The 14,432-nt window shown below is 35.1% G+C and overlaps 1 protein-coding gene across 2 annotated transcripts in view; it reads left to right on the forward strand.

Annotated features, from left to right (window-relative positions):
- The window catches only part of CRPPA (CDP-L-ribitol pyrophosphorylase A), a 299,753-nt gene extending 286,551 nt beyond the window's left edge, over positions 1–13,202 (forward strand). The window contains exons 10-11 of one of the 2 annotated variants that reach the window (XR_014295064.1): positions 9,627–9,992; positions 11,120–13,202. Coding sequence is in view for 1 of the 2 variants with exons in the window: in XM_082633139.1 (XP_082489265.1) it covers positions 9,627–9,731 (105 nt within the window). In the remaining variant the exon portion in view is untranslated. Of the gene's footprint in view, positions 1–9,626 lie in introns of both variants that reach the window. The other variant, XM_082633139.1, reaches the window with a different exon arrangement.
- The last annotated feature ends 1,230 nt before the right edge of the window (positions 13,203–14,432 follow it).

Here is a 14,432-nt window from a genome sequence, read left to right on the forward strand (position 1 = left end):
TATAGTACTTTATTTGATTTTAGAATTTAATTTGGGAGAGTTGCCTTTTACTGTCTACAATTTAGCTAAGAAAATAAGATCTATACATATGCAAACCTAACAAGATTGTAAGAGATTGTGAGGCAAACTATGATAATGCAAATTACTGATGTGTAGTAAAATAAATGATTTCATAAGAGGAAGTCATCACAGCCAGGTATTTGAAAATTGTTGTGAATTAGAAAGACAATTATTGGGAAACCATTTTACTGGAGAAGAGAAAACAGTGATTATATCAGTATGGCCACAGAAGTATAGTAAAGCTATAGTATAGTAAAGGAGTGGAAACTGGTCAGAAGGATTGATTAGGTTGACTGTGAATAGTCTTGAATGCTAAGACGAAGTTTGTGTTGAAAGTAATGTGGGTTTGACACAGTGAAAATGGTTGTTCTAGTGAGATTAGAACAGTAACCATGGGCAGAGAGAAGTAGCCAGTTAAGACATCCTTGAGGAATCTAGGTACAGGATGGTAAGGATGTAGACTGAGAGTGGTCAGAGTATAGCTGGTGAGGGATGTCACAGTAGAAAACTAGCAGGACTTGGTAACTGTTGGGTAAGTTGTATAGGATCAAAACACTTTTGCTAATTAAAAGAGACATTGTGTATGAGACAGATTTTTCAACTTTATTAAGTGGGAGAATTGATATTATGAATGATGTAAGAAAATAAAGTATGACAGTGTGACAAGTCCCAGATCTAGAAATAACTGACACGATAATGAAATGCGTGTTCTCAAGCCAGATGTCTGGTGCTTTTGGCTGCCCAGGTTTTACCCCACTGCACTCTGGCTCTGAGAGCTGCATAGTTTGGGTCTTTCCTAATCTTTAGTCTCTAATAGTGCTGCCCCCTCAGGGTTTCTTGACCAATTCTTTCTTATTAATTATCTTGTTTCACAAATATTTACTGAGAACCTTCAGTAGGTGCAAGACCTTGTGCTAGGCATGGAGAATAAAGGAGACGAAAATTGCTGTGTGGTACTTACGTTAATAAGTCAAGTCACGTGCATTTTCACTAGTATTTTGTTGTCGAGGTTTTCAGGAGACATTTGTTTCACTCAAATGAGCAAGAGGCAAATACTTTTCATTTGGAGAGGACTCTTGTTTTTCGCAAACCATTAGTAAGTGGCTGCTTTTTTCCTGCAGTTTTGGAAATTTACAAATAACGGACTTTTCTTTTCATCTCCACTAGGGGACAGTGTGTTACCATTAGATTTTTTTTTCTTCTATATCAGCAAAATGTATACAGAAAGGAAATTTAGCCTCTAATTATTTTGATATGATATTAATTACCTTACAAATGTAACAAAACTTAAAATGTTTCTAAATTATACAGCTTAGTATTTTTGTATATTGTATGTGTTATGGATGGATAGATATATGGACATATATAGATACAGGTTTTATTTGTTTAGAGTGATTGAAATTTTGTGGCATTTAGATAATTTTTGCATGAGTTCACCAAAACAAGGTTGGATGGCAGAAAGATATTAATACCAAAATATAAGGAAATTGAACTTCAGGACAGTTTTGTAATTCATGGAACTTGAATTAGGCTTTCGGTATGGAATTTGCTGAGACAATGTAATGTTTACCCTTCCAAAAGATCTGTGTAATCTCTTGAGACATCTAAAGCCTAAATAATACATTTATACATATATTTTAAATTTATAGATTTTCTTTTAAGAGAGTACATTGTGTTCTTTAGGAATGATGTGTATGGAAGATGAAAATCTCAAAAGATTTCCTTTTAGGTTGTCTATAAAGATTTGGAGAACAGTGATGTCATAGCTTTTCCTGCCATTCTTTGAGATAAGATCCTACAAACTCCACATAAATTTGATTCTAACAGCATACCATAAATTTGTTTATACCTCTTTAATTCAAGTACTGATATCTGTGTAGTACAATGATAGGGTTTAATGTTTTGAAATATACCTTTTAAAAAGTTCTTTAAGTTTTGCCAAAACTGGGTATAGTTTTGCCAAAAGTTGTCCTTTGAGAAAACTGAAAGGGACAGTGGATCAGTAAGAAATTCTGAGGATATGACATTACAGAAAATTGACCACTTGTACATTTGTAAAGTGCTACTTCTTCGTCATTTATTTCTGAAACTGCAGGCGTTACTTGTCCAAATTGTGAGGTTGATGGTGGGGAGCAGGGAAAAAAGCTGCTATGAATAATGGAGGTGCCATTTCATTCCCAATCTCCTGAAAGTAAAGTGAAAGTAAAGAAATCAATTTTCCCTGATTTCCAAAGAGCTTGCCAAAGGCTTAGAGGTCCCATGAGAATTTGTGCATCGAGACTTCACTACTCTATGGAAGATGATAGATAGAACCATGGGAAAGAAACCTACCATCAACCAAAAAATAATAATAATAATAATTATATATATACATATATATATATATCTCATACAAAAAACCTAAAGTACAGGATTCCATTGACAAGACTTAATTGCTCTAGAGTAATTTTAAAGTTATGTTTTTAAAAGATAATGGTAATAGAACTTTTGTGCATCTTTTTTTCTTTAATAAACTTATTTATTTATTTATTGACTGTGTTGGGTCTTCCTTGCTGCGCGGGGGCTACTCTTCGTTGCAGTGCATGGGCTTCTCATTGCAGTGGCTTCTCTTGTTGCATAGCACAGGCTCTAGGCGCACGGGCTTCAGTAGTTGTGGCTCGCAGACTCAGTAGTTGTGGTGCACGGGCTTCGTTGCTCCATGGCATGTGGGATCTTCCCGGACCAGGGATGGAACCCATGTCCCCTGCATTGGCAGGCAGATTCTTAACCACTGCACCACCAGGGAAGCCCCCATCTAAGCATAGCATATTTCATCCTAATCTTGAAATTACAAAGTGATAGAGAAATAGCTAAATATGATAAGTTTCTGGTTAAAACCCATGGTGAATTCTAATCCTAAATAATTCAGTTCAAGGATATAAAAATTTAAAATAGCAATTTTATATTGATTTTTTAAAATATTCTTCCTGATATTTAAAAAATCCAACTGTAAGAAACCCTTCAAAATCTCAATGAGCATCTGTAACACGCTGAATAAAATTAAGTACACATTTTTTGTTGTTACTTTTAGCTTAACTTCCATGATATCTTTCTTAACCTCTAAATCAGCAAAAAGCTATAACTTTGTGAATTATTAATATGATTCTTTTGGAAATCTTTTATTGAAAATTGCAATATTCAAACAAAAATGTTTTCTTTGTACAGATTTTGAAGTTTTTGGTGGGGATAAATATTCTCTGGAAATCTAGACAATTATGAAGTACTGATATTATGAGATAACAAATCAACTTTAGTCTCTGAATTTAAAGTCTTGAAACTAAGTTTTAAAATAACTTATTTTTCTTATTAGAATAAAGTGTTTATTATGAAAAATTTGAAAATATAGCAAAACATAAAGATGAAATAAAAATAGCCATAAATCTGTCATCCAAAAATAACTCTTGTTAACATTTTGATATTTTCCCTCCCAGTAATTTAAGAAACCTGATTACTACATCCTTTTTTTCCCTTTAGGACCAGTTTCTAGTTTATAATACAGCTGTAACCAAGAAAAAGAGTGAATGTTGTATTTTACAGTTAGAAGTTATATTTTTTTTTTTTATGAGAAGATAGAGTGCAATTTTTACTGTTTATCAAAAATTTGACATTGCTCTTAAGTGAACAGAACAATAAGATAACAAGTAATTACTGTCTGAAGCCTAGCCATGAATGTTGCTGGAGTTACAGATAGTAAGTAAACTGCTGATAAATTTAATTTGGGTGACTTTTTCTTAATTTTTTATTGTGAAAATTTGGGTACCCACTCTTCTTACAATAGCTTTATCACATTGATATGTCACTCTAAGCATCAGCCATTTCTTGTCCCAAAATATTTCTTGTTCATCCTGGACTCTACAGTATTTTCTTCCTCTTTCTCTCATCATTTGCTTCCGTCACCCTGAGGAAACATTCCTGCCTCATGTGATCTTACCATGCTCTGAATTCCCTTGTTCTCTCATGTGCAGCTGTAGCAATATTACCTACAGTCTAGTCCTGTACATATATTTGTACATTACATCACATTAGTTTTCTAGGGATGGGGTTAACATTTTTCAAATTTTTTGTTTGTTTCATGGAGTAAATATTCCCAGATGACATGGCTGCTGACATAACCCATATTTAGTTTTCTAAATGTTCCAAGCAGGTTTCTTGGTGATGGTGGTAGGGTGTGTCAGTAGATAAGGAATAGGGAAATGGAATAGTAATGTGATTACAAGGTATAAGATGATTATGGTAGTAATTCACCATTTTTCTCTCTTGCTTCAGTTTGGATATTTTTTTACTTCACTTCAGGCTCACTAATATTGTCTCTGGCTCTTTCCATTTCATATTAAATCAGTCAATTAATTCTTAATTTCAAGTATTATATTGTAAGATTGTAAAAATTGTTTTTTTATTTGAGATTCCAATTCTATGTTGAAATTTTCCAGTTTTCATCAACGTTTCCTTCTCTTCCTCTATTTTTAAAATATATTAATCATAGTTATTTTGAAATCCTTGCAGGGTAATTCCAATATATGGATCATTTCTGGGTCTGTTTAAATTGATTTTTTTTCTCTTGTTTATGGGTAGTCTATTTATTATTTATTTATTTATTTTTGCTGCTTTGTGTTCGTTACTTGTCAAGTAATATTTTATTGTATGCCATCTGTTACAGAACATTATAAAAGCTCTAGTTTATTTTAGCTTCCTCCAAAGAATATTAAAATTTGTTCTGGCAAGCATGTGTGTTACTGGGAAATCAACTTGCTCTTCTGGAGCTTGTTAAAGCTTTGTTAGGGCAGTTCTAGTTCAGTTTTGTCTTTATTCCTAGGTTATGGGCATGATCTTTCAGAGATCTCGGCTGAAGGCCATGGGTGTTCACCAAGGTCTCCTTGTTCCAGCCTACCTCACATCTAATCTTCTAAGTGCAGTGCAGCTTCTGAAATCTCTGCTCATTGCTCCAGCTTCCCAGAAATTATTCTCTGCTAGGCCCCATGGAGTCTACCTGTGCAAGTGCCGATTAGGAATTGGCCAAATAAGGGAATTTTCAGCAGAATTTTAGGACTTCTTTGCAACTCTCCCGTCGCAGGGATGTTTTTCACGCAATCTGAGCCACTTTGACAACTTTAAATTGTAATCTCTGTCTTTTATATCCAGAGAGACCATCATTCACTTGGACTCTATTTCTCTTCTTTATAGTTTCGAAAAATTCTCTCAACAAGACATCTGAGGTGAATGGTCTCTGCTTTCAAGGACTGTAGATATGCATTGTTTACTGTCTTAGATCCGCAAACCACATTTTTACATAGATTTTACCAGATTTAATGGTTATGTATGGTGAGTAGGTGTTATCAGCTATTCTGTTGTGGCTGAAACAGTACCCTCCATAAAAATAATAATTCTAGCAGCTGTTATTATAGAATATTTGTTAGGTATCTGTGATTTACATGTCTTACCTGGCTTAGTCCCTACAGAAGAATCTATAAAGTAGATAATATTGTTACCCCAGTTTTAGATGAAAAATGCAGAACTATAAAACTTTGATAATTTGCTCAAAGATATTTGACAGTTGTGAAGGCCAGTATTGGAATACCAGCAATCTGACTCTAGAGCCTGATTAAACACATCTTTTCTTGAAAAATAATACACTTTGTGTTTTAGATTTACAGACAAATTCAGAGGATAGTACAGAGTTCCCTTGTGCCCTTTGTGCACTTTCCCCTATTATTAACAACTAAGCCATAGTTTATGCAGATTACCTTGGTTTTACCAATTTTTTTTTTTATTCCAGGATACCACATTACCTTTAGTCGTCATGTCTCCTTAGGAGACAACTGTCATGTCTCCACAGTTGGCTGTGACAACTTCTCAGACTTACCTTGTTTTTTATGAACTTGACAGTTTTGAGGAGTACTGGTCAGATATATTGTACTATGTCCATCTATTGGAGTTTGTCTGATGTTTTTTCTCATGATTAGACTGGCGTTATGGGTTTTGAGGAGGGAGACCACAGAGGTATATACCATTTCATGATAGCATATCAAGAGTGCATACGATCAACATAATTTTTCAGTGTTCATGTTGACCTTGCTCACGTAGTTTTAACACTAAACATTTTTATTATATAATATTTGGAGCACACAAAGGAATGTATGCATATACATGTGCATAAATATGGATGATTGATAATAAAATGACCACCTGTAATGCCCCTCCACTCCCTATCTCCATCAAGGATTGAAAACGCTGTTTTGCATATCCACTTTCAGCAGGAAATGCTTTTTAAAGATTTATTTCCTTGCATTTTTTACTTACGTTATCAATACTTTTATAGAGGTATGGAATTTTGAAATGAGTTTGAAATCCATAAATTGTTTGTCTATCTAATTTTTTTTTTTTTTTTTTTTTCTTTTTGCGGTATGCGGGCCTCTCACTGTTGTGGCCTCTCCCGTTGCGGAGCACAGGCTCCGGACGCGCAGGCCCAGCGGCCGTGGCCCACGGGCCCAGCCGCTCTGCGGCATATGGGATCCTCCCAGACCGGGGCACGAACCCGTATCCCCTGCATCGGCAGGCGGACTCTCAACCACTGCGCCACCAGGGAGGCCCTGTCTATCTAATTTTTGTACATACTAGAATTTTCTTAGTATATATATGTCTCTCCATCTTGTTTAAGTCAGCTCTTAAAATTCCATATTTTTCAAAGATGGAATGATTGAGGTCAGGCAGAGAGGGAAAACAAATATTTAGTGAAATAACATAGGTTCTTCTCACTGAATTCTAGTCTTTCCAAATGATGCCTATAAAAAATTGCCAAAGTAATCTTTAAAAGAACAATCTTACTTAAATTTGTTAGTAGCTAAAGATATGTAAGTTGTGGAGCAATCAAAATGAGCATGGAAGATTTATTCCAAGATAGAGAAATGTGATTTTTCTAGCCCTAGGATCTTAAACAGGTTTCCCCCCTTCATTTCTTTGTTACCATGCTGCTTTCATTATAAGTGTAAACTGGTTTCAAAGAGGCTATACAGATAACCTTTTTCTGTTTATTTTTGAATGGGAAACCTTAATTATCATCATCTGTTGTATATCTCATTTTAATGAGACTTGGGAGTAGATGTGTATCATACCCTGCAACATTGTAATTAATTAATTATTGAGTGACAAATACATATCTGTAGTTGGTTTGTATTTTATTCAGTTTTAGAATACTATTTCTATATTTATAAATGGTGTGTCATGAATGATATCTGCTCCTATATAAATGAATCACATTTTAAGCTCAAACATATTTGGCTTTTAAATGATTTGTTAATGTGATTTGATATTCCGGAAACCGGTACAGCATTTGAAATCCATTATTGAAATGTCATTAAAACTCACTCACAAGAGGCAAAGTAGCCACCATTCAGCCCCTGTGCATCTTCCCCAGTTCCACCTCTTAGAACACCATCAGGGAAACTGATGGGAAAGAATAGTTTAAGCAGAGGTGATCTCTTACTACCATCATCATAGATGAGAAACCCAGGCCTGGGCTAGTGGAGGCGTGGTGGTAGTGGGAAGGCTTCCATAAGATAATATTCTTCTTTGTACTGTTGCCAGACTTCTGGCTAAATATGTAAATAGGAGCAAACAAAGTAACCAAATAGTGGTCATTGTTAACAAATGAGTCAGACTGAAAGGGTGAACATATGTCTATCATTGTCAACCCTCCTTTGCTTTGAATTTGTTATAATGTGTGGAGGGCAACCGTGTGTTAGGCATTGAACTAAGTTTTTTGTATTCAAAGATAAAATATTCTTTACATCAAGAAACTGATCATCTGGTGGAATAGATCTCCAGCTAAAAAGACGATTAGAATTCAGTGTGCTAGAGGAATTCATAGTTATGGAAACGTATAGATTCATCTCCCTCAAATTGGGTTGAAGAATAGCAGTCAAGGGAGATTTCAGGAGTCACTGATATCTGAGTTGAACCTCAGAGTAACTAGGGTAAGCTAGGCCAGGAGAGGGAGTGGAACAGCTTTTCTGGCAAAGGGATTAGCTGGTGCAAAGGGATGAAACCTTGAAAAATGGCTTGATTGGGCAATCTTAAACAGTTCTACATGGCTTGGAGAACTGAGTGATTTTAAGGAAATGGTAAGAAGAGGCTGGAAGGATAAAAGACCTTCCAGGTAAAGGGTTAATACTTGATCCTGAAGTTTAAAGATAGCCTTCAAAGGATTTTATGCAGGATAATGATGTGATCAGATTTTTATTATTTAAAATCAGTATTTTCATTGCTGTGTGGGAAATAGGATAGAAGAGGACAGACTTCAGAGAGACTGTGAGATTGTTTCAGTGATTCAGGGCCAGAGGTATTATGCTGGCAGTGGCAGTTTGAGTGGAGTATATGGATTCAAGAAACATGAAGGAGGTAAAAACAATGGGTCCTAGTGATACACTGAATGTTGGGATAAGGCATTATGGACGATGCCGAAGTGTAGAAATTGGTTACCAGATCCCTCTTTTTGAACCTAGCACAATTCATAACCCAAGGATTTAAGATATTAACTCTCTTTCCACTTTCATTTTCCCTTCATATTATCATCCCCTCATATCTTCAAGAAGCCTAAATAATTAGAAAAAACAGAATTTCATAGGCAATATGATTTCAAAGGGAAAATCACATTTTAGCAACTTGTGAAATAACTCTTTTCACAAATCTGCCTGATCTTTACTTCAAAAACAAGCAGGTTTTTTGTTTTGTTTTTTTCCTCCACACCAGTGCTCACAGTTTATAACAAAGTCTGTTGTTGAAGAACCCTCAGGAAAAAAAAAAAAAAAGGTGAAAAGAAGGCTTGTATCATCAAAGAAATATTCACACTTAAGTGAAGAGCCAAAGTTGGTCTTCAGTATTGGATTAAGGGAAAATAATCTTTTGTTTCATATTATTAGCTTTTGAAATTGTGTCATTGCTTCTTTTGGTACCTTCAGCAGATATTTTTTCTATAATGGAAGTGGTTATAAAAGCGTTTCTCCTTTATTTGGGACAATGGCTGTGGTCTGAGTTCTATGCAGTGCTGAGCCCAAAGAACAGCAAGCCTTGCAGTGTCTCCTTGAACACATAGAAACAGGGTCTGTGATTGTGGTTGCAAGGGGCTAAGGAGTGGAGGAAATGGGGAGATGTTGGTCAAAGGATACAAACTTCCGTTTATAAGATGGGTAAGTTCTGAGAATTTAATGTACAGATGGTGACTATAGTTACAGTACTGTATTGTATACTTCAAAGTTCCTGAGAGAGTAGATCTTAAACGTTCTCACCCCCCTTCCAAAAAATGGTAACTATATGAGATGATAGGTGTGATAAATAACCCTACTTTAGTAATAATTTTGCTGTATATATCACATCATCACATTGTACACCTTAAACTTATACAATGTTATATTTATGTTTATAAAGTTTTTCAAAAATAATTTTTTTAAAAAAAGAGAGGTAGGTCCTTATTAAATTTAATGTGTTGATATCTTTTCTTTCTAAAATAATTATTGTTTTATCTTTTCTTTCAGGATGAACAGAAGCTACAGGAAAGTTTAAGGCAAGGTGCCACCATTATTGCTGCCTTAATCAAAGAAAGAAATTCCGGACTCATTGGTCAACTACTGGTAGCATAAAGAACATGAAGAAAATTACCTACTGTGTTCTTAGAAACATTTACCTAAGTATCTCTTTTGTGCTTCTCTCCGAATTGTATATGGTAGAATGTTTAAATTGTCTTTTATATCTTTTATAATTTGCAGGATGTGATGCTTAGGTGAACTTGAAAACTTTTTATGCATGTCAAATATAAATTGCTTAAACCGGAAAAGAACAGATAAGTGGAAAATAATAGCCTTCACGTAAAGAATGTGTGCCTTTTCACAAAGGCATGAAAGGTAAAATAGAAATAATGATGAGTCAGCTAATTCTCCAAGGAATGAGAATTTAGGAAATGTCAACTATTATCTCTCTGTTAATTAGTAAATCACACTATAATGAAACTAATAAATAAGATTAATGAGTATTGTTAATTCTAACATTATCCTCTCTCCATGGGTTATTTTGAATTGCATTCCAATTTTTCACACCTTAAAATAAAAGAGGAGATAGCAGTGAACTCTGGTTTGAGTATCTGTACCATTAGCCTCACATTACCCTAGATCCCTAAAGGAGATGTAATCTCCTGCTTTTCTAATGTTTTACAATTGTATGTTTTCTTTGGTTTATGAAATATAGTTTTGACTTACATTATTTTTAAAGGCTTCTGATTTTTCTGAATAACTTTAAAAGAAGACTGGAAAGCTTCATGAAAGTGAAGTTATTTTGGTCAATCTTAAGTTAGTCTTCTTCTAAAAGGAAGAGAGTCTATTGCACATAAAATAATTAATTTTCTTTTGATACGGATAACTGCTGCCTTTTTTAATCGAGTTCTTATTCTTTCAAATTTCCACTGGTATATACATCTTAAATATTGATGATTTTTCCCTTACCTTATATTTTACAGTTTTGTCAATCCAGTCATTATAGATGCCTTTTATTCTATATATACACTTCATAAAACCACATAGATCAGTTTATGCCAGGGCTTAGGCTGCACGTGGGAACTATAAAAATTGCATGAAATGTTTTCAGTTAAAGATAGACTATGAAATATCTACCTTGTGCAGTCTCTTCTTAACATGTTGGGTGATTTTGCCTTCATTTCTCAAGGATCCATAATAGTAGGAGAGTTTATATTTTACATTTAAATAATAGTGAGTAGAATATAGAGGAAATGAAGTAATTATTGCAATTCATTCTCCTAAATGAAATGTGTTGTTTGAATGAATCTCAATTCCTGGGCTCGCCACTTTTTCTCTCTTTCTCTAGGGATGTTAAGAAATATGAAATAAATCATTTAATTAAAAATCTTGAGGGTGGAAATATATGGGCAGTGTGTGGATTTTGGTTAGAATGTCTGTTGTCGTTAAGGCAGGTTGGCTATGTTGTAAAAGGTCATAGGTGCGCCTTTTGTCATCTTCAGGTGGAAATGTTTTAAGAATTTGAAAAGTGCTCATAAAGGCAAAAGGGGAAAAGTTATGAAGATTTTAAGGAGAAAATCAGTGCCTTTAGGTACGTGATGGGAAACTAGGCAATCTCTGGCACAAGCAACATCACTGTATCTATTGAGTGCTGACTGAGTTACCTTAGATTTCAACAGAAGGGAATATTATACCAGACAAGAATTTATCTTGGGACAGTTAGTATGCCTTTACCCTAGGCAATTGTAAACATGTAGTGTTATGAGATTTAATTAATAAAATATTAAGATGACGATGTCTGAAATCATCATCATCATCATTGTGGCATTTAATTTTTTTCTTTATAGTTTACAAAGTGATTCACAGCATTGAAAATAATTTAAAGAAATCTCCTCACATCCTTTACAGTTTAGATGGAAATTGAGGCTCAGGGATCCTCAGTACCTTCTCCAAAGACACATGTCTGCCTAGTAGGAAAAGGCAGGGCTTAAACTCAGGACCACTGAGAATAAGTTTTAAGCTCATTTCCTCTCTAACAATGATTGCGGGCAAAGGACATCCAGCAGAGAGGCCTTGGGAAATGAGCCAGAGGCTCCGAATGAGCGTTGGAGGAATGGACGAGGAGGGACAGATCAGTCCAGTGACCTGAGGAAAGTCCTGAAGCTTTTGGCTTTCCAGCCATCTTTCCAACATACAGAATTATAGCTAAGGATAAAGGGAATGAAGAGAATCATTGGCCAGGAGGGAAAGATAAATTAGTTGTTTTTGTTATTTGTTAAGAGATCCAGAGGCAACTTTACAGTTATATATTCATCTCCACTTTGGGAAACTTAATTACTTTCATGATAACTGTCCATTTTCACTTTACTTTTCAAAATCCCTTTAAAAATTATACCAAGTATGCCTGAGGTTTGCTGAAATTGCTTTCTACCTGTGCAACTTTTGTGGAAAGGCTGTTTTCTTTTTAAATGTATGCTACTTAATTACATGCAATTTAAAGTTAACCTTTTTAGGAAGTTAACACAGTGTGATCGGTAGTTTGATTAATGACATATTGGTAAGAAGTAGTATTTTTTTTTCATGAAAGTGCTCAATTTGAGAGATGACTTCTTGCAAATAGACTCATCTACCGATAAAAGTCAGACCCCTATATTCTACTGAGAGCCATTCTTATTGTGGTCACTTTAAGCATTTTGCATTGGGTTACCAGGAAAACGCTCTTTTCCTATGCTGGTTTACTGTACATTTGACCCTTGAACAGCACAGGTTTGAATTGCACTGGTCCACTTATACGTGGGTTTTTTTCAGCAGTAGCTAGGAAGGCACCATGGATACAGAAGACCGACTATAAATTATGCACAGATTTTTGACTGCTGGGAGGGTCAACGCCTCTAATCCCTGTGTTGTTCGAGGGTCATCTGTAATTATACCTGTCAAATTTTACGTTTTATATATATAAATACAATATTCATTTTATAAAAATCAAGTTGTAGTACTACATTTTCTTATGTTAAATGTGTAAATTTTACTTCCTTTTAATGTTGAAACTATATCAAGGAAACAAATGATAATATTTTAATTAAAATGTGAAGAAAGCGATTTAAGAAAGATTGAAATTGTTTTAAAAGTTTAATTCAAAAATAAACAGAATAAATGAAAGATACATATTGTTTTAGGGTTTATTAATATGGTTTAAAATACGTGGACAAGAAGTGGCTGTGTAGCTGGTGTTTGGCATTGTAACATTAATATATGTTCTTGTGTGGTTTTAGTTTCAAAACTGAAAAGGTATGGATCTTTTTAAATGAAAAGTAAGAAACTACTACTAAATATTTTTAATGTTCTCTTTACACAACAAAATATAGGTAATTGATAACTAAATTATTGATATTTTAAAATCTAATGACAATTTTCATTGATATTTAGTGTATATGTACATATTTTTCAAACTGACTCAGTCTCAACTGAATAACTGAATAGAACATTCTCAGATTATAAGTGTGATGTTTTACATTATAGGAAAATAGAATTTGAGATTCAGATATGTTATTCTGTAAAATATATTAAAAATTTGTAAAACCAGAAGTCTCAATCAGATTTTTTTTCTTTCCCTCATATTTAGCAGGTTTACCAGCAATTACTGTGGCAGCTAAGGATATAAAAGCTATACTTAGGCACAGTGGAAAAGAATATTGTGACCACTTAATAATGTCTACATGGGTATGGTGGATTGAATTACTGTTTAGCAATATTCTTTCCCTCCATTTAGTTTCCATATGAGGAATATATGTCCACTTCATGACTTTGGGATTCATCCTGTGACCTGCTTTGACCAACAGAGTGAGTCACAAGTGGCAGTGCACCGCTGAGACTAGGCTTAAGAGACCCTGCGTGTTGCTGCTTGCTCTCTCCCACTTCTGCCACCACCATGATGTACACACTCCACCTGGCCTGCTGCCTCCAAAAGGAAAACAAGAGCCGGGATCACCTGACCTCCAGCGAATTAACAAATGGATGCAGAAGCCCAGCTGAGATCAGCAGGGTCTCCAGCAGAGAGGTGAGCTCAATAAATGCTCATTGGCTTTTTTTTTTTTTTTTTGCTAGTACTGAGTTTTGAATCATTTTATTGAACACCAGTTGGTAAGCAAGGAAAGAAGATCTGTGGCAGTGTGTGGTACATTTGCTCTCACAAGTCTAGGATATATCTGGAGACACACATTTTGCTAAAGCAGAACATTTACCAGGAGAACTGTTGGTTAGGGCAATGATCCCAAAGTATTACAAGGTTCTCTGGATGCCTCCTTCCCTAGTTAGTAGTTACTGAAGGAGAAAAATAGACCTGAATGTTATAGAAAAGTTTTCAAAAGAAGTTAAACTTTTTTGGGCCTGAAATGATATTGAGTTAAAATACGGGCAACTAAAATAATAGATACGTAGAAATAGCTAACATTTGTTGAATGATTACTGTGTTCCAGAAACTGTTCTTAGTGCTTTTGCATGTACATAACTTTTTTTTCCATAATAACTTCGTGTACTAGGTAGTATACCAGTCTCCATTTAAAAGATGAGGGCCTCCCTGGTGGCGCAGTGGTTGAGAGTCCGCCTGCCGATGCAGGGGATACGGGTTCGTGCCCCGGTCTGGGAGGATCCCATGTGCCGCGGAGCGGCTGGGCCCGTGAGCCATGGCCACTGGGCCTGCGCATCCGGAGCCTGTGCTCCGCAACGGGAGAGGCCACAACAGTGAGAGGCCCGCATACCGCAAAAAGAAAAAAAAAAAAAAAAAGATGAAGAAACTAAGGCACATACATTTTGAAT

Source organism: Mesoplodon mirus (genome assembly GCF_964341445.2).
Source record: "Mesoplodon mirus genome assembly, chromosome: 9".
NCBI classification, from domain to species: Eukaryota; Metazoa; Chordata; class Mammalia; order Artiodactyla; family Ziphiidae; genus Mesoplodon; species Mesoplodon mirus.